The sequence below is a fragment of the Balaenoptera borealis genome, assembly GCF_965194805.1.
Source record: "Balaenoptera borealis genome assembly, chromosome: 5".
In the NCBI taxonomy this organism is placed as follows: Eukaryota; Metazoa; Chordata; class Mammalia; order Artiodactyla; family Balaenopteridae; genus Balaenoptera; species Balaenoptera borealis.
In genome coordinates this window covers 5,534,821-5,560,694 of record NC_138862.1, presented here as the reverse complement: position 1 = coordinate 5,560,694, position 25,874 = coordinate 5,534,821, and the positions used below count along the sequence as shown (strand labels likewise).

Sequence of the window (25,874 nt, the reverse complement as noted above, 5' to 3'; positions counted from 1 at the left end):
CATTTGATTAATTAGCAAAATCAATTTCCCTCGAAAAGCCACGGATAAGTCAAATATAAAACAAAGATATTTCTCCTATTTCACAAAGTTTTTTAATGTTTAATACTGTCACCCAAATATAAAGGACTTTTTAAATTTAAAAAATATTCTTATTTTTCAACGGGCTCCCTGTGACGATTTAAGTCTCCCTAAGATGCCAAGTCAGGATCCCAGGACAGGAGCTATAGAGTGTGATCAGGTAGGGGGTGTAGGGAGTGGAGGCAAATGCCCACGAGAAAATATTTACTCACAGCACCCAATTTAGCTGAATCTTCTACAAGCAGAGGGACCTGCTGGCTGACATTTCCCTTCCTGGGTTTGGGGGGATTAATCATGCCCGTGATTTGGTTGCACAGATAGGTGGGTGGAGAAATCTTCCTTTTTTCACTTTCTGAGGGTGAAAACACATTCTAACTGCTTAAATAGTATAGGCAACACAGAGGTTTTTTGTCCTGTTCAGTTTAAATATTTTGTACAAAAGAAATAGAACATTCTTTACATTTTTCTTAGAACTAAATTTTAGTCCTGCTAATTCTGGAGTGACACGAAGGTTATTTTTGTGTATTAGATTCTTCTGCAAAATATTCTGTAGAAAATTATTTTAGTGTTTTTCTTGTAATAATAAAAGTATACAGCCACCATTCCTATGTAATCACTATTCAAATTCTGATATATTTTTTTCTCTAAGTGAAATTGAAGTTTGTTTTTGGTTTTCACATGGTTGTTTTCATACTCTACAATTTAGTGACTGATTATTTTGATTTAATATGCTATTATGATCATACTTTCATGTTTACTTCCAGTCTTTAAAAATCATATTCCATGTTTTATTGAATCATTTTTCCAACAATTTTGTTCGGGATATTGTTTTGTAACTTATTTCCTACCACAAATGAACCTCTGTGATACAGTGCATCTGTTTTTAAGTTTGTTTATTGGACTGAAGTCCCAGAAGTGGGACTTATTGGGTATCTTATTTCAAAAAGGTTGTGTTTCAGTTGACTGTTAATGAGATAGGATTTTTTTGTTATTATTCTTTTAGATGTGAAATCCAATACGGTAATGCAAGGAACTGTGTTTATCACAAGAAACAAAGAAGAGAGCTCTCCTCCGGTTTTCTTAATATTCTGATTTTGAAGAGATATGTATGAATAGAGTGGTGAGTTATTTGAAGGTAGCAGTGGTTTCACACATTTCTTTCCAGGGCTCTAATACAATCGCTAGTTATCATGCAGAATGAATTGTTGCACCTGAGAAAGAAGCGATGGATTTTTCTTACAAATGAAATATGTATTTTTGATTCCACAGCATGCGGGCCCCCAGAGGTTTTGAAAACCATCTAAAAAGGATTGTGTTGGGGGAGAAATGGGGAGTGACTGCTAATGGGTATGGGCTTTGTTGTGAGTGATGAAAATTTTCTAAAATTAGATTCTGGTGATGGCTGCACATCTCTGTAAACATACAAAAAAACATGGAATCATACACTTAAAACAGCAAATGTGATGGTATGTTAATTTCAGCCCAATAAAGCTGTTTTCATAAAAGTTAGTGTGCTGAAATCATCTCTCGGTTATTTCTCTTTCTAATTCAGTTACAACAGTAGCTTCCTTCACCACGACCACGGTGAACACCACCAATCAATACTCACCACCTCTACCACCACATCTTCACCATCACCAGCACCACTACCTACATGCACACCACCCCCCTTTACCACCTCCACTACCTCATGCTCCCAAGACAACCATCACCGTACATCACTGCCACCACCTCCATCACCTGCATCATCACCAACATCACCACCACCTCCATCACCAGCATCATCACCATCATCACCACCACCTCCATCACCTGCATCATCACCAACATCACCACCACCTCCATCACCAGCATCATCACCATCATCACCACCACCTCCATCACCAGCATCATCACCATCATCACCACCACCTCCATCACCTGCATCATCACCATCATCACCACCACCTCCATCACCAGCATCATCACCATCATCACCACCACCTCCATCACCAGCATCATCACCATCATCACCACCTCCATCACCTGCATCATCACCATCATCACCACCACCTCCATCACCTGCATCATCACCATCATCACCATCAGCTCCATCACCATCATCACCACACCAACATCACCACCACCTCCGTCACCATCATCACCACCTTCATCACTGCCACCACCTCCATCACCAGCATCATCACCAACATCACCACCACCTCCATCACCAGCATCATCACCATCATCACCACCACCTCCATCACCTGCATCATCACCATCATCACCATCAGCTCCATCACCATCATCACCACCAACATCACCACCACCTCCGTCACCATCATCACCACCTTCATCACTGCCACCACCTCCATCACCAGCATCATCACCAACATCACCACCACCTCCATCACCAGCATCATCACAATCATCACCACCACCACCATTACCCAATGCCACGGCCACCTCTCCCACCTTTACCACCATCCTTATCACCTCCTCCACCAATAAATCACTGCCATGCCTCCAATACCTCCACCACCATCACCACTGATATTAACATCACCCTAAGTATCACTATTACCACCATCACCTCCAACACTAACTCAGGGCCAAAATCACTACCACCAGTTACCATTATCCCTCCACCACCTCCATCACCTTCACCTATTGAACACTTGCTTTTCCCAATCAGTGTAATAGGTGAGATGTATATCTCCCCATTTATCTTCACAACAACCCCAAGAAGTCTCATTATCCTTCTTTACAGATGAAGAAACTGAAGGTCAAAGAGGTTAAAAACATCTTCCTCAAAGTAAGTGTAGAGTTGGAATTCTAACCCAGGTTTTTCCAAGAGATGTATTTAGTTTCCACCACTCACAGGGCCCCAGGTAACTTTTCTCCTTTTTGCGAAGCTTGCTGATTAGGTTTGTAAAGTTACACTAAGCAAAACATTTTTAATCAAAGAAAAATCTAGCACATCACATGAAGAGAAAGTATTATGTTTTCATGCACAAAAGTAAGCAAAACTTCTAACTGTAACAGGCAAAGTTTAAGTTCTACTATTCATTTGTAGGTTGAATAGTCAGATGTAAATTTAGGAATGTGTTAACATTAAAGAAATTCTTGAGGACATATTAGAAAACAGATCTCTTTTAAAAATCCATAAGTGCAGGGATTTCGTACACTAAGTGCAGGGAATTTAAGGGCTGTGATGCAAGTTCAAACTTTTTTTGAAGTGACTCTGGGGACCTCTCTGAGTTACATGAACAAGCCAGCAGGGGAAGTGGGTATGGACCAGTGGAAGCACTTCAACCCATTTGTCTGGTAGTGGGCTTCAGATCACCCTAAGACAAGTTAGTACATAATACCCCTTACTTCAAAAGTTGTTTTGGATGATACTTTAAACATTTCTGCTTGGAGCGTGTGTCTACTTGGAATAAAGGGAAACGGCTGTCTGATGTACAAAGAGAGGACATCCAGATGGGAAGGCAGTTGAGGATACTGTTCTCTGGCTGTTCAATAGCCTCAAAGAACAACTGATTAAGTGGGTCAAAAATAATTGTTTGCTTTCATGAAACTAAGAGAATGGAGTTAATGGTGGGGTAGGAAGAAACGTAGAAGAAGGAATCAGGTAGGGGTCTTGAAACACATTTTGAATCTGGGTTGCAAGATATTGGAGAAGACAAATCTCCTAAGAAGCCACTTTGATCATGCCCTCCCTCTCCCCAAATCTCAACAGTTCCTGTTGTAAGATTGAGCCCTACAGGAGTCTTTCCAGACTAATGTCTCCTGGATGTCCCTCCATCTAGGATTCTCTTTGACTGCTTGATTAAGCATCGGGGTTCCAACTCTCTTACACTTTCTCATCTCATGAAAGCCCCCGTCAGAGAATGCACTTCTTCCTTTTTTCCACTATCAACACATGACTCACTCCATGGCCAGCTCAACTTCCAACTCATTGGGGAGCCTCCTTTGACTGTCTCCATCCAAGGAGTCCTCTCCTTCCTCTGGTCTCCACTGGCACTCACCCATCCACCATCAGCTCAGCAAGAACTGGCCACTTCCATCTCCTCTATGGTCAACATTAACATATCAAATGTCTGGTTTCCAAGAACTTGACTGCAAGCGGCAAGAGCACAAGGGTTCCTAAAAAAATGTTTGAAATCTGACCCACTGCCCTGTCCAAATCAAGACTTCAGCACAGTGGGCATTCTCAAAAAATTTATTGTAGATAAAGAAGAGAATGGTTCTGAGCATTTATGAGGTGTAAAAAAGTGATGGGTAAGAATGACCTTAGATTTATATCTTACTGAATAAAGATCTAATGGGCAGGGTATAAAGATGGAAGAGATGCCTGGACTTCAGACCCAGGATGCAGCTGTTGATCAGAGGCCTGGGTCAGTCAGTTCAGAGGGAGCTCTCAGGCAGTGTGCCCCAGCCTGGACGTGTGGGTTCAAGTTGAGAGCTGGCTTCTGTGCTGTCACATAGCATGGCGGCCAACCTATCAAGATGGGAGATTAGGCAGGATTGGGAGGGGTCCATTTCATTTCCCAGGCCCCATCAGGGAAGAAAATAGCTTCTGAAGAGCCAATTTATCTGGACAATGTTGTCCATTTTTGTTTCCGGATTAAAACAAGGATTCCAGAGTTTATTCACTTGTCATCCAGCCAGTGGGTCACACATGCTTACAGTAAGGATCATTGAAGACCGACCAACAGATTTATAGCAAACCTCTCCTGGCAGCCAGCCGTCTTAATACATATTAGAGGAAGACGTTGGAAAGTAAGTGATTGGGGGAAAGAAAAAAAGCTAAAGTGAAGAAGGGCTCCCTTCACTCCATAGTCAAGAATTCAACAATCTGAGTGTCTTTTCACGCAGGATGATGCTGTCATTTACAGGTGGCTTTGATATGAGTGTTCTGGTTTTACCTTTTCTCAAAGCCCTTTGAATGCACTACTATTCTAAGAGAAGGCCTTAGCTATCCACTGTTGTGTTTTTCTTGTGAGGATTCATTGTTTTTCCATGTTGAAGTTTCCTCTTCCTTTCCTTCACTTCTGCATCCAGGAATAATCCAGATTTCTTTTCATTTGTCCCATTTATCTGCTGTCTGTGGCCCTTTCTCCCCTTCCAGCCCTGACTTTGTTTTTTCTCCTGTGGTTTCCCTAAACAGCTTTCTTTCACATCCTTCCAGGAGCCCTTTCTCCAGCCTCCAAATCCCCCCCTCAACCCTCACTTCCTTTAAGAAACCGTCTCTTTTGATCTCCATGACAACAGGAGCCCCGTGTCAATTTCCTTGTGTGGTTTGCAAATGCCTACATTTTACGTGTCCGCCCGAATCAGCCTGCGAGCCGCCCGTGGCAGGTTCTCCACTCTTTCCAGGGAGGGTAGAAACAGGGACGAGCAAATGCTCAGGGCACCAGTGTGGCTGTGAGTGATTAGAGCAGGCAACTCATCTTCAGAAAACCGCCAGCCAGGTCCTGCTCCTGGCACGCTCCCCTCCCCCTCCCCACTGCTGGCGGGTGGACTTTCCTCAATGTCAGGGTCCATCCGCTGACCTGGAGAGCCCAAGGCGTCCGCTGCAGAATCCCGCATTCTGGGAACACTGTGTCACTCCGACGTGTTGAGTAATTCAGTTGAAAAATGATTTGAAACGTTTCCTTTTAGGTTCCTCCAAATTCACTTAAAATGTAGTCTGTCCTCATTCCCCTTTTATTACAGGGGTGGGGGGCTGTCTTTTTCATCTCTGTGGGCTTCCTCCAGCCCCTTTCCCTGCTCCCCAATATAAACAGCATGAACTCCATAACTTGTTCAGTGAATGGATGCATTAACCGTAACAGCCAAGAGCTGGTGCCTCTTCTATACAAGGCATTGTGTGTAGGGAAGACGTACAGTGAATCCGTGATTAAAGTGCAAAGTGATGATGGCGGTGCTGAAGATTTGCACAAGGGGCTGTGGAAGGGAAAAGGAAGAGGTGCCTTTTCCAAACGGGTCCAGGAGGATTCCTGGAGAAGCGGGGCCATGTTATAGGAAAGTAATCAGTGGACCCAGCTGCAGGTGGTGAGGGAATAAGAGATGGCCCAGGAATGGAGAGCAGCTCCAGCGACCCTTCAGGGAGGTATATGGGGTGACTGGGGCGGTGGTGGCGTGAGTGCAGGAAACCTAGGGAAATGCTGGGGCCCCACCCAGACCTGCTGACTCAGAAACACACGCTGGCTACAGGGAGGGCGTGCTGGTCTGTGTTTTAACAAGCCCTCCCTGGGATGCGGAGCAAGCTCAAGTCTGAGAACCACTGCGGTTGTCACTCAAAGTCAGTAAAAGGTTTAGGATTGGCCTCACTTGGGATGGACTTTAGTTAAAAAGCAACGGCTGCACATTCCCCAATTTTTCAGGTCACCAATAACCCATTTTTCCTGGTCTCTGCAGAACAGAAGGGATTGGACGCAAATAGGACGGTAAGCCCTCTGTGGTCCGGGAGTCACACAGCAACAAAGGGACCTCTTCACAGGGGGGCCGGGGTGGAGGTGAAGCAGCTGCCTTGCTGGACAGAGCCCTGCTGGGGCTCCCCAGTCCCCGTGGACGGACAGCGCGGCCTCTCTGGATGAATGGACCGCGGGTTCTCAGGGAGAGACGGCAGACAGAGGCGGAGTCTTACATGGTTGCCTCAAAGCACATTTTCCTGCCTGTCTCTCTCCTTGGGTTGGCCCTCCACGGCCACTCTGCCATCCACGGGGGCTCTAAGTTCATTCTCTGCATTGTAGGTCTTCTACAAGGGATGCGTGTGGCCATGTGGCTCTGCCCTCAATGTTATTGTTTGTCGAGGGACAGGTAAAGAGCCAAGGGGCCACGTGGTGTGAAATAAAAAGTGGACATGTGATCTGACAATGAGACACGCTTAAGTTACGATGAATGACAAAGTGTTTGAAGTGTGTACTATCTGGAGAGGCCAAGAACTTGGAACTGGAGCTGGATGGTCACCGTAGTCTAGGCAGACTTGGCAGCCGAGGAGGAGATGGTGACTAAGGGTGTGCGTTGGCTTGGAACACAAATGCAGAATTCTAGAAACATTTTGGAGAATACTGTGGGATGAACTTAAGGCTAACTACTGTACAACAGGGTGCCATTTTTTCAATTTCTAAACTGTACGGTAGCTCCCATTTCATTCACTCATTCACTCATTCATTCATTCATCCCACCAACAAACGTTTGTTGAGTAGCTACTCTTGCTAAACCCCTCCTTTTTTGAATTTTGCTGTCCTTTGCAAATCCTATTCTCTGGTAGCCACATAGAGCATTTCTCACCAGCCATAAAGGCTTACCCAGTGGTTTCTGCTGACGCCCTAACAAAGGAATTCACAGAACATATGCAGACCAGGATTGGGTTTACCTATCAGCTCTGAGGTCTCTAGGGACATCCCCCACCTAACATCAGGGCCTCTAGATGCTGTGCGTCCTTCTTAAGGTTCTATGTTCAACTCAGGTAGCTGGTAAGGAGGGCACGGTGGCTTCCAAAGCTCAGAGAAGCTAGAGAAGACTTCTGAGAAAGAGACTTTGCCAGAAGGGTGATGGCTCAGTGTGCCAGAGCTTGGGAGTGGAATCAGTCAGAGACAAGTGGCAAGGAGAGGGAGGTGCCCTGGGCTCAGACCAGGGGAAGAGCAGGGAGAGGGTGAGGAGGGCGGCTGTGGAAGTTTCCATGGACCAACGAGGGGTGTAGCCAAGGCCCAGCCAGGAAAGAATCCACCTAGAGACTCTGAGGTTCTGGGAGACTGGTCCAGTACCTCTGAGCCTAAAGGTAACGGGAATTTAGGGAAAACAGGGTTTTGGTTTTGATGCCAAGAGGCAGTGTGTACTAGTCTGTGAGTATGAAGGCTGGGGTCCCAGCTATTTAGTGGCAGCTGAGTGATCCCAAAGGACTTGGCTCCCCCCATGCAGACAGGGGTATCCAGCCTAGAGGAACTCCCCTGCAGGGAAGGGGTGCCCCCGTGGATGGCAGAGTGGCCATGGAGGGCCAGATGGACCCATCAATAGGCCACAGAGATTTAGGGGGCCACATCTGACCCAGATCTGCTAAGCTAGTGCAAAAGGCAGGGAAGAGTCCCATAGTGCTTTAAATCTCTGCCCAGAGGACAGATGAACAGGCAGCTATTGTGACGAGTTTCAATTGTATGTGGCTGCTTCTTTTGGTATCATCTTGGTTTATTAAACATGGTTGACAAACTGTGGTCCTGGGGCCAGGTCCTTTAGCCACTTGTTTTTATATGGCTCTTAGCGAAGAATGTACATATTTTTTACATATTTTTAAATGACTGCAAAAAATCAAGAGGAAGAATAGTGTGTGACATGTGAAAATTATACGAGTTTCAAATGTCAGTGGGGCTGAGTCAGGTTTTACTGGAGCCCAGCTGCACCCACCCAGCTGCGTATCTGCCGTGTCTGCTTCTGAGCTACAGTGGCAGAGTTGAGGGGCTGTGACAGAGACCTCATGGCCCACAAAGCCTAGATTATTTGCTCTCTTGCCCTTGACAGGAACAGGTTGCAGACCCCTGTAGGACACAGTGTTGTGGACAGAAGCTGCTTGCAGGGTGAAATCCACTCTGTGGGCTGGGGGTTGAAGGCAGGGAGGGATGTGGGGAGATGATCAACGGTGGAAGGAGAAGCACCTCTGAGAGAGGGGTGGGGGTTGGAGAAAGACCAGGGTTTGGGCCAAACGAGAGTCAGTGACCCTCCCTGCTGGGATGTCAAAGTTCTAGCGTGTGTTCTATCAGAAAACAAAGAATGCCTGCGTCCACAGTGGACCTTTGGTCCTGGATATGGTACCTGCCATCTACATCTCAGTGATGGTCCTAAGCATAAGCATAGGATGGCATTGCTCCTGCAGAGCTAAGTAGAGTCTCTTGTCTGTACTTGGGTAATGAAAGGCTTTGGCCTCAATTAAAGGCATCAACACTCATGAATGGGTAATGGAGGAAAAGAACATTGAAAAGCATCTAATAGGCTACTCTGCCCTGTCAGGAACATGCTAGAAGCATTTGGACAAGGGGTCCCACCAGGGAAGGCTCTGGTCTGAAATGGGAGGATGGGCCTGACACATTCCCAGGAGCAAGGAGAGCCAGTGATTCTGTCCAGACCCCCAGGAGTGACACCACACTTTCCCTGCATCGTATTTTCCTTCTTTGTGAATTCTCACTTCTAGGAGTCATTGAGAACATGCCTCCGGAATTCTTCTGTTATTTATATAAAGACAGGGCTTATTCCCACTTTAGATTGAGACAGGGAGGGAAAATGAGAATGAAAATATACTTTTAAAAAGTAGCATTATTCTATTTCTTGTATTTCTGTGATTCCTCAAAGCACAAAAAACATTTATGTTTGGACTCAACATTTTCAAAAGAATGTACCAATGGAAGGACTCCATCACAGGAATTGAAAGGATGTAAAATCAGTTTTCAAAAATTTTAATACAAAGAGGAGATTGACCTTTAAAAAAACTGTGGGAGGTTACCTAGAAATAGAGTTAGTTGGTTACATCTTAGTGCATTAAATTAAATATATTTGTATTAGTGAAATGAATCCGAAAGCATATGATGTATTTTTCTGTCCTACCCCATGTAACCATGAAAACGGAATGTGGAAATTAGATGCCCAAAGTCTCCCAAGGCAGTTGACTCCTGCTTTCCTGGCTGGAGTTCTTCCTGCAACACACCCAGAAGAACTTGGTCCGGCCTATTTTAAATGATAAAAGTAACATCGTATTTCTTCCCTTATCTTAGGAGACATGTCCATATTGGACAGATGTTTTCCTTTTATTCTTTGATTTTTCATTCTACCACCTGTGCCCCATTTACTAATTTATCTACCCTATTTGATTTCTCTGATAAGATGGGAAATGTCATCAGCAAGATGGCTTAATGATGGCTTTCTAAGAAAATTAAGCACATTACTAAATCAATGAAGGCAGAACATACCCTCACACCATACACAAAAATACTCAAAATGGCTTTAAGACTTAAACATAAGACATGACACCATAACACTCCTAGAAGAGAACATAGGCAAAATATTCTCCAACATAAATCATAGCAATGTTTTCTTAGGTCAGTCTGCCAAGGCGATAGAAATAAAAGCAAAAATAAACAAATGGGACTTACTTAATCAAACTTACAAGCTTTTGCACAGCAAAGGAAATGAAAAGACAACCTACAGGATGGTAGAAAATATATGCAAACAATGTGACCAACAAGGGCTTAATTTTCAAAATATACAAGCAGCTCATACAACTCAACAACACCAAAAACCAAACAACCTAATCGAAAAATGGGCAGAAGAACTAAATAGACATTTCTCTAAAGAAGACACACAGATGGCCAAGAGGCACATGAAAACATCCTCAACGTTGCTAACTATTAGAGAAATGCAGATCAAAACTACAGTGAGACAGCACCTCACACTGGTCAGAATAGGCATCATTAAAATGTCTACAAATAACAGATCCTGGAGAGGGAGAAAAGGGAACCCTCCTACACTGTTGGTAGAAATGTAAGTGGGTGCAGCCACTGTGCAAAACAGCATGGAGGTTCCTCAAAAAACTAAAAATAGAGCTACCATATGATCCAGCAATCCCACTCCTGCACATATATCTGGACAAAACTATAATTCAAAAAGATACATACACCCTTATGTTCATAGCAGCACTATTCACAATAGTGAAGACATGGAAGCAACCTAAATGTTCATCAACAGATGAACAGATAAAGCAGATGTGGTACGTATATACAAGGGAATATTACTCAGCCACAAAAAAGAACAGAATAATCCCATTTGCAGCAACATGGATGGAACTAGAGATTACCATACTAAGTGACGTAAGTCAGACAGAGAAAGACAAATATCATATGATATCACTTATATGTGGAATCTAAAATATGACACAAATGAATTTATCTGTGAAACAGAAACAGACTCACAGACATAGAGAACAGACTTGTGGTTGCCAAGGGGGAGGGGGGTGGGAGAAGGAAGGACTGGGAGTTGGGATCAGCAGATTCAAACGATTATATATAGAATGAATAAACAACAAGGTCCTACTGCATAGCATAGGGAACTATATCCAATATCCTGTGATAGATCATAATGGAAAAGAATATATAAAAAAAGCATATATATGTATAACTGAATCACCCTGCTGTACAGCAGAAATTAAGACAATGTAAATCAACTATACTTCAATAAAAAATAAATAAAAAAAGAAAATTAAGCACATTAAATAGTGTATATTCATTTATTCACTCACTCAATGGGTACCATTCAATTCACTTATAATACTGAAGGCCATATTCACTTTAGTTTGGTCTTCTCATTTGTTCTTTGTGAAAAGTAGGGCTAGTATTTTATGAGAACCAGTAAAACTACATACGAGCCAGTCTTTTGAATACTTTTATTAAAATTACTACCTATCCATCTATCGTTTAGATTATTTAAAATAAAAATTTTATTGATTAATTTTTTGGCTGGGCAGATTTCATGATATTTACATTTACTGGGAGGTATTTGTTATCAGAAAGGACTGTGCTGTCCAGAGCCATCAGAGGGGCCAGCATCCAGGGTAGAGAGAAGAATCGGGGCTGTTATTCACTGAACCAAACTCATATCCTAAAATGCTCTCCCAGTCTCCATCCTCCGTGGCTGTCAAGACAGTGCTGGGAGATGAGTACAGACAAGGCTATGCTGTTACAATGGCTGCTGTTTGTCTATGACTTAATGAAAAGGACACTCAGATCGGACCTAGTGGAAGGATTCGAGCTTCAGCAATGACAAACCAAGTTACTTGCTCAAGATCATTTTTACTAAATGTAGACGGGAGAGTAATATCTAATTATGTTGAAGTCTAATCCAGCACTTTCCGTACTGTATCAGAGTATCTTTATTATATGTAATTTACTTGCTGTAGATGCATTTAAATTATGCTAATCCTACTTATGCATAATGTAATGAAATACTGTCAAGTTATACTTTTTCATATACTCTTTATTTTCACTGCAAGTGTTATATATTCATAGATGTATGACACTAAGGTTTCATGGCTAAATTATGCATAGTGTAATTGTCAATAGACAATTAAATAAACTTTAATATTATCCTGACCATAAGCAATTTTTACCTTAATGTCCCAACTTTAGAAGCCAATCCACTTGTTAAATGTGATGTTGATGTACTAAATAAAGACCTATGGCTGGTCACCAGTAAATGTCCAAAATGCTCTTTTAGTTCCAACCTCATGATTCCTACTCACTATTCTTGTTTGCATTTCTGATAATACGTTCCATCAGTCAAGGCAAAAATACCATCCTTACCTCCTAACTTATTGTAACCTAACAGTTCATAACTTGTTTATTTATTTATTTATTTAAACATCTTTATTGAAGTATAATTGCTTTACAATGTTGTGTTAGTTTCTGCTGTATAACAAAGTGAATCAGCTATACCTATACATGTATCCCCATATCTCCTCCCTCTTGCATCTCCCTCCCTCCCACCCTACCTATCCCACCCCTCTAGGTGGTCACAAAGCACCTAGCTGATCTCCCTGTGCTATGCGGCTGCTTCCCACTAGCTATTTTATATTTGGTAGTGTATATATGTCAATGCCACTCTCTCACTTCATCCCAGCTTACCCTTCCCTTCCCCCGTCCTCAAGGCTATTCTCTACGTCTGCGTCTTTATTCCTGTTCTGCCCCTAGGTTCTTCAGAACCATTTTTTTTTTTTAGATTCCATATATATGTGTTAGCATATGGTACTTGTTTTTCTCTTTCTGACTTACTTCACTCTGTATGACAGACTCTAGGTCCATCCACCTCATTACAAATAACTCAATTTCATTTCTTTTTATGGTTGAGTAATGTTACATTGTATATATGTGCCACATCTTCTTTACCCATTCATCTGTCAATGGACACTTAGGTTGCTTCCATGACCTGGCTATTGTAAATAGTGCTGCAATGAACATTGGGGTGCATGTGTCTTTTTGAATTACGGTTTTCTCTGGGTATATGCCCAGTAGTGGGATTGCTGGATCATATGGTAATTTTATTTTTAGTTTTTTAAGGAACCTCCATATTGTTCTCCATAGTGGTTGTATCAATTTACATTCCCACCAACAGTGCAAGAGGGTTCCCTTTTCTCCACACCCTCTCCAGCATTTGTTGTTTGTAGATTTTCTGATGATGCCCATTCTAACTGGTGTGAGGTGAAACCTCACTGTAGTTTTGATTTGCATTTCTCTAATAATTAGTGATGTTGAGCATCTTTTCATGTGCTTCTTGGTCATCTGTATATCTTCTATGGAGAAATGTCTATTTAGGTCTTCTGCCCATTTTTGGATTGGGTTGTTTGTTTCTTTAATATTGAGTTGAATGAGCTGTTTATATATTTTGGAGATTAATCCTTTGTCCGTTGATTCGTTTGCAAATATTTTCTCCCATTCTGAGGGTTGTCTTTTCATCTTGTTTATGGTTTCCTTTGCTGTGCAAAAGCTCTGAAGTTTCATTAGGTCCCATTTGTTTATTTTTGTTTTTATTTCCATTACTCTAGGAGGTGGATCAAAAAAGATCTTGCTGTGATTTATGTCAAAGAGTGTTCTTCCTATGTTTTCCTCTAAGAGTTTTATAGTGTCCGGTCTTACATTTAGGTCTCAAATCCATTTTGAGTTTATTTTTGTGTATGGTGTTAGTGAGTATTCTAATTTCATTCTTTTACATGTAGCTGTCCAGTTTTCCCAGCACCACTTATTGAAGAGACTGTCTTTTCTCCATTGTATATCTTAATGCAAGAGATTTCTGTGCATTAATTTTGAATCCTGCTGCTTTACCAAATTCACTGATTAGCTCTAGTAGTTTTCTGGTAGCATCTTTAAGATTCTCTATGTATAGTATCATGTCATCTGCAAACAGTGACAGTTATACTTCTTCTTTTCCGATTTGGATTCCTTGTATTTCTTTTTCTTCTCTGATTGCTGTGGCTAAAACTTCCAAAACTATGTTGAATAATAGTGGTGAGAGTGGGCAACCTTGTCTTGTTCCTGATCTTAGAGGAAATGGTTTCAGTTTTTCACCATTGAGAATGATGTTGGCTGTGGGTTTGTCACATATGGCCTTTATTATGTTGAGGTAAGTCCCTCTACGCCTACTTTCTGGAGAGTTTTTATCATAAATGGGTGTTGAATTTTGTTGAAAGCTTTTTTTCCATCTATTGAGATTATCATATGGTTTTTATCCTTCAGTTTGTTAATATGGTGTATCACATTGATTGGTTTGCATATATTGAAGAATACTTGCATTCCTGGGATAAACCCCACTTGATCATGGTGTATGATCCTTTTAATGTGCTGCTGGATTCTGTTTGCTAGTATTTTGTTGAGGATTTTTGCATCTATGTTCATTAGCGATATTGGCCTGTAGTTTTCTTTTTTTGTGACATCTTTGTGTGGTTTTGGTAACAGGGTGATGGTGGCCTCGTAGAATGAGTTTGGGAGTGTTCCTCCCTCTGCTGTATTTTGGAAGAGTTTGAGAAGGATAGGTGTTAGCTCTTCTCTAAATGTTTGATAGAATTCACCTGTGAATCCATCCGGTCCTGGTCTTTTGTTTGTTGGAAGATTTCTAATCACAGTTTCAATTTCAGTGCTTGTGATTGGTCTGTTTATATTTTCTATTTCTTCCTGGTTCAGTCTCAGAAGGTTGTGCTTTTCTAAGAATTTGTCTATTTCTTCCAGGTTGTCCATTTTATTGGCCTATAGCTGCTTGCAGTTCATAACTTGTTTATAACCTAACTGTTCTATAACAGAACAGGGAACGTGTCTGTCCTCAGGTATCTTGTATTATGCCAGGTTCATCCAGGCTCCATGTGAAACTTTCAGGAGAAACCATCTGAAAGGACTGCAGGCTGATGAATGGAGTTGGCCTTGCTCTGAGTCCTTAGTTGAAGTTCAATTTATGTCTTGTCAGGGTGAATTAGCTGAGAGGTCCAGCCTTTTCCCTGGGATGGAATGGAGACAACCCTTCTAGGCTGAGTCTCAGCCAACTTGTGTTCCCAGAACGCCCAGGTGTGAGCCTGCATCCCACACTCTTGGTGGCTCAGCAGCCTTTGGAAAGCTGGCCAGCATCTTCATGCTGCCCTTTGAGGTTGGGAACTAAGAGGACTGCCCGCTTAGGTTGGGAGGCCAGCCAGGACCTTTAGGGCAGGCAGATTGGCAGCTCTGCTCTGAGACAGAGAACTGGGGTCCTAGGAAAAGGCCAATCACATGGCTAAACCAAAAGGGCTAATCTGATGGAGAGGTGTGGAGAGAGGCAGAACATATTCCAAAGAAGCAAATAAGCAATGAACGCTTTTACAAAAGGGATCTGTATATTATATACACGTGCAAAAAAGTAAGATGCTAATATAGTCCATGTAGGGCTTTTTAAGGTGTCCAGAGGTTTCCAAAGGAAAGGTACCCCCTCTTTATATGCATATTTTAACATGAAGGTGAACAATGAGTGGTTCATGTACTTATTTAACAAATATTGACTGCACTTCTACTGAGAATATAACAAACAAACAAAATATGCCCTCTACCCTCATAGAGCTTACAGTCTAGTCAACTGTAAGAAGTTAAGAGAGAATAATCCTACTCCCTGTGGATGACCAAGAAGTTTTGAAATCAGTTTGGATTTTTCTTCTCTCACTGTAGGGGAAAGAGGTAAGACTTGTTAATATGAGAAGGGCTGACAGTTCCTTATCTATTTGTCAGGCATACTGGTCATCAGGATTCTTAATAAAACTGCAGAAAATCTAACTCTAGAACCAATTGATTAGTTCATATAAGAAATGTAAATTTTGTAATCTTTTCATAGCCTAAGGATTAAAGCAAGAGTTTAAAAATTAAGTAAAATTAATTTCAAGGCAACCCTTTTGAATTTCAACTGACTTAGGAGAGAAAGATGTCGACTTACTACTCCAGTTATGCTAAGGTTAAGTTTACAATTTGGAAAGAAAGCGGTAGCAGGTAAATTGTACAGGTTACCTATTTTCTTTAACCTTAGTGGGGTTGGGTGACATTTATAACATGAGGCTGGAAGGAGTAGGAAGAGGAAATAATAGTTGTTGAACCTTTCCATGTACAAGTGCAGTATCGTCATTCAACGTACTTTAGCTCATCAATTGCTTCGAAGCCCGGCAGGCAGAGTCAGATTGCCAAGGTAGGTAGGGGTCCTTTGACTGTCACGAGCCCTCAGATCTTGGGCAAATCCCTGCAACCTGAGGAGGTTATACAGAACTGGGTATACCCAGCACACAGGTCCAACAGTATAATGCATGTAAGAATTGAGCAGAGCGCCTGGCAGAGAGCAAATGCTCAGGAAGACAGGTTTCCCAGGAATCCCAGCCAGGAAATAGCAGTGCTAGAAGGCGCTCCTTTCCAGTGGGGTATTCCTTTCCCTGGAGGAAGAGGGATTTGGATGTAGAAGTCAAGTGGCGTCTGCAGTTTTTTAAATCATTGCTATGAAGATCACTGGCAATAAGGCAGTTTTGTTTTTAAATGACAAACTAAGCCATTTTCCCATTGTAAGAGCTCTTCTCTGAAACATATACTAGATTGTAATGATGCCTCAATTACCTGGAATTATTGGGGATTGTGGAGGTGTGGTGCTCTAGTTAAAAGTATCCTTCAGATTTCCAAAATTTAATTAAATCCCCAAATACCCAGTGTTCATATTTTATGGAAATCACATGTCTTCTGCAATGTTATTCATTCTAAATAAAATCTCAGTCAGAGAGGATGATACTGAAGGGCAGGAAAGTGGCAAAATCATTCTCAGGATTTTTACCGGGAGTCAGTTTGTTTTCAGCAATGCAATATTTAAGCAGTGGAAAATTTCATATTTTCAGGATAGCCTATGGCTCTAAAAAGATTTCTCATTCAAAACAAAACAAAACAAAACATTTACGTCAATAGGAAAAAAAGTTTCTGCCTTAAATTGCATTCTCTGGGTAAATGTTGTGCGATATCTATAGTCATTAAATATTCCAAACTCTGAAAGTTTTATTTAATGAGCACATGTAAATAGCCTTCAAACTGTCCTCAATTTGCATAAAATGGGATCAGTTGATTCTGAGACTGACCAGAAGGTGACAGGGACTGTCAAAAGAGACTCGTTCTGTCAGTGTTTTTATACTTAGGAGACAGACTAAAATCCGAATTTTCTGAAAAACCAAGGAATTCTCATTTAGTTTTACAATTTTCAGGTACTTGATCAAATACGTGGTTATCAATAATCCGTAGCCTTCAATATTCTTTCTGATTCTGATTCTGTAAGTTTATTTTACTTACAACTCTTACTTTATCTCTTGAGTTCTTGCTGAGGCACTGCTTAGCAACTTTAAGTAATTCAAAATATGTAAAATTATGGAAAAGCCCTTTCTGAGCCTTCATCTTCCATAATATAGACAAGTTAATATGGTCCCAGTTCTTGGGCATCTTCCTGTGGGCTTACATTTAAGTGATGCTCGGATGCCCATTTCCTCTAAAATGTATCACACTTTTACTGGATCATTACTACCATTTATTTTGCAATCAATGAGAGTAGAAACCCACGTGCAGAATGGCTGGTCTATTTGGGACACTGAATGTGGGTACAGTGGTCCACCACTGTACGTGCCGGTGTACTGTACCGGAGCATGAGTTAGACTCTCGCCATCTTACAGCCTGGTTTTGGGAGATCCTAAAAGCTAGGGGGCCTTCTCCACGGCAGTTTCTGAAAGACATGTGCTTTGGAGGCTAGCGCGACATAAGCACTTGTTATTCACATATGCACTCATTCATTCATTCATTCATGCAGACCTGCCAGCCACCAGGATCAAGGATAAATAAGACACTCCCTGCCTCCAAGGAGCTGACAAAACAGCAGAGGAGATGCGACAAAATGGACCGTAGAAAGCGTGTGACGGGGATCTCACAGAGCTGTCTCCCAGAATCATGGGTAACACAAAAGGTCGAACAATTAATTCCACTTTGGAGATTTACACATCTTCACAGAGGGAGTCAGGCAGGACCAGAGCACTGAGTAAGCAGGACGGGACAGGTGGGGGCTGGAGGGGGGATGCTACAAACACTGAGAGCAGCAATGACAGCTGAGGAGAGAAGAGGACAGCACGGTCCCCGAGAACTGCGGGAGGCGAGGGTGGTAAACCTGAGACAGGATGCCGCAGCCCGATGCTGGTGGCTGGGGTGTCCTCTGGGGTTTGGTCTACAGCCAGTAAGGCATGTGGAACCTCTGGCGGACGTGAAAATTTAAACATTTGAAACTTCTCTTTGGTGAAAGAAATAACCAAGTTAAGCAGGAAAAGTTGTTAATTTCGTTCAATAGAAGGTGTATGTTACAAAAGTGTTGCTTGTACAGGGATAATTAAACAAAATTTAACTTCTGTCTCTGATGTTATGAAATGTCCGCCAAGCTGCCCCTGACCTTTAAGAGGTTTACTGTCTAAAATGGCTATATTCCCACCCAAAGCCCGGAGCTGTTCTTCCCTCTATCTCATGTCTCTTCATTGAGCACATCTTTTACTTCTGATGAGTTTTCTTGTGACCCTCAATGAGTTTCTGCCTCAGTCCCCCCAATATTTCCATCCCGGCTGACAGATGTGTGGCCCCCTCCTTGGGCTAACACAATTTCTTCCTCTTTCTTTACTTCTTTCTCCTCCTTTCCTATTAGCCTCTTTACACAAAATGTAAATCTGGGACTTTAACGCCATAAAATAAAGGCATATTTTATGTAACATATCATACTTTGGATTACCTAGACTCGCATACAGTTTGGTTGAATCAGTGACACACTTTCATGACGCAATCAGGCCAGTGTGAAATGACAGCCAATCAACGGGCAGCCCCTACTCCACTCAGTGGTACCCACATCCTTTTCTGCAGCCTGCTACCCTGTGAGAACTCACGGTTCCATGAATAGGACAGCAAAACCAGTTCACAGTCTAATGGAGGTGAGGCCTCCTTTCAATAGCCCACGACTTGTTCATCCTTTTGACATTCAGAAGAAATTTAACTGCAACCTACTGACTTTTCCTGCTGCTTTTCTATGGAGACAGAAAGGATGCAATGGCTTTTAAAGCCTCTGAAGTTTCTATTTTTAGTTATAAGAGCTCTGGGGACAGACACCTCTCTCCTGCAGGACACAGAAAGCTCTAGGGGCCACCGTAATAGCTTTTCAGCGGCAAAAGGCAAGAGAATGCGGAGGGCTGGTGGAGGAAACTTCCCAGCCTTTAACACAAGACAGAGTGAGTCAGCATTCCGTTTGCCCAGTGGCTGGGCTGTGTGTGGGGCTGTGGCTTGCTGAGTGCCTTTTATCGTGCAATGTGTGATGCTCACAGCGGCGGACGTGCTCACAGACGAATGGCCCCCTCCCCACCTGGCTCGGCCGGCCCTGTCTGAGCAGCTGAACAGTCGCGGTGTGCTGCCCGCTGGAATCACAGCTCAGTGGCCGGGCTGTAAAAAGCCAGCACAAAGGGGCTTGCTGCCCTACTGTGTGTTAAAACCCAAGGTGATGTCCACCCCAACCTTGAAAATCCTTTTGTTTGTTTTTCCGTTATAGAGGCTGGTCATTTTATGAAAGAGCTGATGCTAGAAGGAAAAAACCCAACAAGTGGTGCAACGAATGAGGTTTATAATGGGACAGAGAGGTGGGCAGTTTGAAGACCTCACTGTGGCTCTTACCTTCCTCTCTGAGTGAGAACACAGACAAAATGGCGAGGAAGGAGGTAAGAAGAGAACATGTGCGATGAAAGAAACCCAGAAGTGGAAAAGTGCGTGCAACGTTGCAGACGTTCTGACCCAGTAACAGCATTCTAGATAAAACGGAATTTGGGCTAAGGCAGTTGGCTCCAAGACCACATGAAGGGGGTGACTAATTCTCTAGCAGTTTCACCCACCCCGTCAGTGACTTCAAGATCCCTGGGGCAGCACTACCTAGTGTGCTGGTTTGTGATGAGCTCGGGCCAGAATATCAATCAACGTTGTTTCCTTCACCGAGAAAGTTTTGCTAAGGAAAACACGTCTGCCGGAGGAAACAGCATGCTGAATGGTGTGCTTGCTTGCATTGTGGCTCACGCTTTCTCTCCCAGCAGCTGGCAATGAGCCCTCAGCTCACCAGCAGCCAGTCTGCATCTGCTGGCCGTGCTGGAGGGACCACTGCCTGGGACGGCAGCTGGCCGAGCGCCACCCCCCTTCCCTGGGTGTGTGTGAGGCCACTGCTAGCTAGGGGCACAGCAAGGACCTCTGTCCTCCCTGCCACTTGGTGGGCTGTCTACCACACCATGATTTGCCATTTAGGAAAAGCAATTAGGAAACGTTTCCACTGGGATGAATTAACGAGTGCGGTCATGCACGTCCGTTTCCCGATTTGCGAGTGGAGAGCAGCGCTTAGGACACAATCACGATTCAAAGACTAAAAATCAGGCCCCCAAACTTCACTCTCTGTAGATACAGAAGTTGCTGTAAATGTATTCAAAATGTGGATACAAATACTGGATTTTAATAAAAGGGCTTTTAATCTAACTCTGCCACATAGAAGTTTCATATGTATAAACTTGCTGTACACCTGAAACTAACACAACATTGTAAATCAACCATACTCCAATAGAAAATAAAAATTAAAAAAAAAAAAAAAGGCGTTCGTGCCTTGGCATCATAACGCTTAACATGAGTGAAATGCTCTCCACCCTCCATGGAAAAAGTGCCGGGAAGACGAGTGTTTGCTGAGTTTACCTTCCAGGTGACCCTGATGCTCTGAGATGAGATGGGCTCCAGGTGAACTTCCTGAGGTGGGCCGTCAGGAGCTGTGAAGACCAAAACCCACAGACCGGTTAGAGATGGGTTCCAGAGCGTATAGGAACCCACGCAATAATACGCAGGCCCAGAAGACAGGCCACAGCAGCTTTAGTGGGAAAACCAATTTTGCAGAGTCACTGCTTACGTTTACCTCGCGCTCACTCGCTCCTAGAAAAAATAGATTCCGAGGACTCATCCTCGTATTCTTCCTCACCTTGTCCTTGACAACTTGGTGAATAAACCTCAAGTTAATAAACCCGTAAAACAGGAAGTTGTAAAACAACATGTCTTTGATAAAACTCTATAGTGGCTGCTGAAGACTCCTCTCGTTCCGTTGGAAGTTTTGTTTAGTGACGTGCATTGGGGCCCCTCAGGATGCTCAGAACTACTTAGGGAAGAGAAAAAAAGGCTTCTGAGTCTCTTTGATGGCTTTAGTTCTCTACACTTTCCAACGGGAAACTCTTATTAACCTGGGGCTGCAGCCACAGAGGACAGACACGGTGGAAGAGTAAAACAAAGCAGGCAACTCACTCCAAACTATTTCCAGTGGTTGCAGGGGGGCCACTTACCTCCCAGGGACAGTTAATCACTAGGTACTAGGGATGTACCCTGTCCTATGTACACAGCATGGAACTTAGAGAGAGGAGACATCCTTGTCCAGCAAGAGTCTGTAATCTACTCAGAACACCGGGCCGAGCACACAGAGAGGAAGACGTGGATACAGCACAGCACATACGCAAGTGTCTTCGGAGAAACGGAAGCAGACAGTAACCCAGGGGTCAGCAGGGAGAGACCCCAGTGGGTGATGACACATTGTCCGAAGGACAGTTTTTCAATCCCTGCTGAGCTACAAAAGGGCCATTTCTGTGGACGTGGAGACGCCAGTTTGCAGAAGGGTGAAGAACACTGGGAGATGAGAAATCAGGAACGGTGAACGGAAACCAACCTGAAGGGTTTGGAAGTGAGAGGAAGGGGAAAGAGAAGGGTCATTTTAGGGGAGATGCGAGAGCAAGGGAGACACGTTTTCCGTTTTTCAGAGAAAGAAGTTTTGAGTGACACCACAGTGCAGTTGCTGAGTTGGTGGGTGTTTGAGTCTTTCTGCCTGAGTTCAAATTCTTGCTCCCTCGCTTAGTAGCTGGGTGGTTTTTTCCAGGTTACTTAATTTTTCTGTGCCTCAGTTTCCTTCTCTATATAATGGGACAATACGATTTATGTCAGGGTTGTTATGAAAATAGTGTCCTCAGAACACATAAGCAGTAACGATGATGATTCTCCTCACTGGGTGTTTTTACGGGGGAAGTTGGAGAAATTCAAATAGCCAACAGAAAAGTTACACTCGAAGGGACACTGTCCCAGCAGAGAAGCGAGAGGACAGAAGCAGGTGGGGAGGCGGTGGAGAGAGGGGGGCGTAGGGGCCAGAGCCGCTGGGATGGGAGGAAGAGGAAGCAAGGAGGAGCTTCGGCAGACCTGCTGGGGAGGGAAGCAAGGTGAGCGAAGACACAGGTACGCTTATTGCTTGGAGGGAACAGGTTCAAATCTGATAGTCTCTCTTTTCACCAGAATCCTAAGGGGCAAAGTCAGGGGAGAATAGTGGGCACCAGGAACACAGTAGAGGCTTGGATGGTTGCAGTGGCCTGTGGAAAAGAGTGTGCCCTGCACGTGAGAGCACTGACCCACCGGCGGGGGTGATTTCACCGATGAGAATAGTGGGCAATGGAGCCAGCAGTCCCATTGTGGGGCTTTATGAGACCACTGATGGCTACGGGAGAAATGTCGCTGGGTGAATTGGGGATAAACAGTGACAACGGGAGAGAAGCAGCAGATGCTGGAATTGTTACTAAGTAGAGTAATAAAACCTGAGGGCCGCTCCCCTACACGAAAGAAGAAAGGAGGGGGGCAATTCCACAGTCGGGGCTAGTGGGACTGGGGGGGAATGGTAACATGAGGGTGCAAGAGAGGAAGCCGAATTTCCAGAAAAGACGATTCATTACATTTGAGAAATATGAACTTGAAGGGAAGTGGGGACATTGTACTGAGCTGTCTGCTCAGCTGCTGGAAATGTTTACAAGAACCAGGGAGAGAGTCAGGTCAGCAGGTTGCTCCCTTCTGCCCGTCCTGCATCCGCAGTCTAGCGAAGCCCTCCCCGAAATCGGCTCTTAATGTCTCTGTTCTCTGCTCTCCCTGTCTCTGTCCTCACTGGGGACATCGCCTCTGCCCCTGATAGCCTGCTCCAGACCAGCATCTATGCCTGGCCCAGGGGTCAATTTTGTTCCTAAACATTAATTCTGGTCTTCACTTTACCTCTTTAAAGGGGACATGGGCCCAGCGCACGCTTCAAACTTCTCGCCCCTCACACTACTTTGCCCCTCTCTGTGTCCTGCCTTCCTCCGCAGGTGTCTGTTCTGCGCACCCCACCTCCACGAACCCTATGTCCCAACCAGGTCCAATATCTCAGGGGAACCTAAACATACCTGCCTCGGGGCAGATCGGAGCCTGTCTTTTGCCTCCATCAGTTTCCTGCCCGTGCCCACAAGCCCCCGCCTCAGCCTGGGGACAGTCTTTCCCTCTTTTCCCAACAGACTTGAAGCTGTGCGGCCTCAGGAACCCAGTCCAGAGAGAGTCCTTGCTTTGACGGGTGAAGCAGCGCTCGGATGCCAAAGCTCAGAGCGCACTTCTCCCTCCCCAGCAGGGCTGAAGTTCAGAGCGCACTTCTCCCTCCCCAGCAGGGCCGAAGCTCAGAGCGCGCTTCTCCCTCCCCAGCAGGGCACAGGGTAGCTAGTTTTCCAGGGGTCCTGCAGCCTCTCGGATTTATCGATTCTCCAGGTGAAAAGGCTGTGCTAGCACCAAAGCTAATTTCTGGAACAGTGACCCAGGGAGAGGCTGGCATCCCGCTGACTGCGGTCATTGTTATGTGTCTGCACCACATTTCTGCTCACAGGGTCAAGCCCTTTATGCGGGAACATTTCGCTATCAGATCCAAGGAAAGCACGTGGAACAGATTTCTCTCACACACCCAGAGTTCTGTGGTCAGCGAGAAGCATGTGGTTCATCCATTAAAATCCTTGAAAAATTATGTGGAGGTCTGACGGCTATACTGATGCTTGATTATTTTAATTTAATTATGCTAAATCACACTGAACAAGGAACCTGCTCGCTAGAAATCGAAGGCACTGTTGGGGCCCCATCCATTCCACATCCTTTGGCCTTTGCTGCAGCCTTTTCAGGGGCATGGCAGGCAATAGTCACAGCCTTCATTTTCTCGTTGAGACATATTCATAATTAAAAACAAAGGTACTAGGAGAGTGTTTAAAAAATGTCCTTGATTCTATCAGGAAACATAAAGTGTGAATTGGGGACAGTTTGTTTTTTCAGTCTGGTCTGGTATTTTATGAAGGTCCCTGTGAAGTGGTGGAGGGACAGTCTCTGACTCCAGGACAGACATGACTCTTTGAAAGGACACAAAACCTTTTTTACTTAGCCTATAAATACTTCTGTGATTTGTTAGTAATTCATTTATTAGTCTGCCTAGTCTCTGAAGTGAATGCACTCAGATCTCCCCTCTCTTAAAAATAAAGTGATAGAAACTATATTAAAGGCAGAGACTAAAAGAATGTAACCCATATACTCACAATGGCACTGTGCCCAATATAATTAGGAAGAGTTTTTGTTTGGGTGCTGAAATTTCTACTCTAAGATTCTAAAACATTATAAGACAAACCCTTTAAGAATGATATAAAAAATGAGTCTGCTTCAAGAATTTTAGTGCTTTCCTTACAACTCCTGCGCTGTAATTTTTTTTCATGGATCCTCATCTCATTGCAGAAGGACAATTTCTGTACAATTAGTATCCAAGGCAGATTGAATTCCCAATGCTGACATGATTGAAGATCAACCATTAGGCATCCATTGATTTAACTAAATTTGAAAATTGTGTTGACATTTGACATTTAAGAATTTAATTAATGCTCTTGAATTGAAGCTGTACTATAAATAGAAAGCATGCTTTTTTCTTCTTTTTTTTAAGCAGAATATTTAGCTTTTTCCTGTGGGAAGAGAAAGCTAGAGGTAAGAATTAACGATGAATGTGATTTTCCAAAATACATAATTTCTGCATTTCTACAGAAGCCAAAACTATTCAATCTGTAAAACAGTAATAAATGAAGACTATAATTTACAGTTCCTAATTTTTTTTCTAGGCAAGGCAACTTCTACTAATTCTGTTTGGCTGAAAATACAGGGATGACAGACCCTTCCTAAGTGTCAAACCCGAGACGGTCCTCTATCCTTTCCATGCAGGGAAGGAACGCCGAGACTCAAGCCTCAACACTCCCCTCTGCCCGCAAATTATTCTCTCCTCCATGTATTGGTCTCCGGGCTTCGCCCAGAGGCTTGGGGCTTAGTTGCTTTTATGGGGCTGGGATAAGCCACCCCAGTGGGAGGCACTCCCAAACTTCTATCTCTGGTTCCTCTTGGGGAATTTACTGAGGGCCTACCGTGTGCCAGGTCTAAAACTGGGCAGAGACTGGGCAAAAATGGGCAAAAAAAGGGACCGACAGAAAACTTCATGGTCTACAAGCACATGCCCATCTCTGATAGAAGTAGTGTGGGGAATGCCCTGGCAGTCCGGTGGTTAGGATTCGGTGCTCTCATTTCCAGGAGTTCAGTTCCTGGATGGGAACTAAGATCCCACAAGCCATGCAGCGCGGCCGGAAAAAAAAAAAAAAAAAAAAGCAGCCTGTGGGAGCAGAATGTGCAGAATATTCTTTGCTGGGCACAGGAGACCGAGAGAGAGTTCAGCAAAAATCAAAATAAAGCCAAGCACAGTTGACCCCTAGATGGGGAAAGGATGAATTCATTTAATGATTATTTATCAAATAAATAGCTTATTCATTTAAATTGTTATTTATTTAGCACCTGTTATGTGCCAAATGCTGTTCCGGGTGTCTGGGACAC

General features: G+C 43.6%; 1 protein-coding gene across 2 annotated transcripts in view; it reads right to left on the bottom strand.

The window, feature by feature from the left end:
• DSCAM (DS cell adhesion molecule) overlaps positions 1-25,874 on the bottom strand; it is a gene marked incomplete at its 5' end in the record, with an annotated part of 739,398 nt that overhangs the window by 106,171 nt on the left and 607,353 nt on the right. For both annotated transcript variants that reach the window (XM_082393800.1, XM_082393801.1), the window contains one exon: positions 20,859-20,929. In XM_082393800.1, the coding sequence (XP_082249926.1) occupies positions 20,859-20,929 (71 nt within the window). The remainder of the gene's footprint in view (positions 1-20,858; positions 20,930-25,874) is intronic.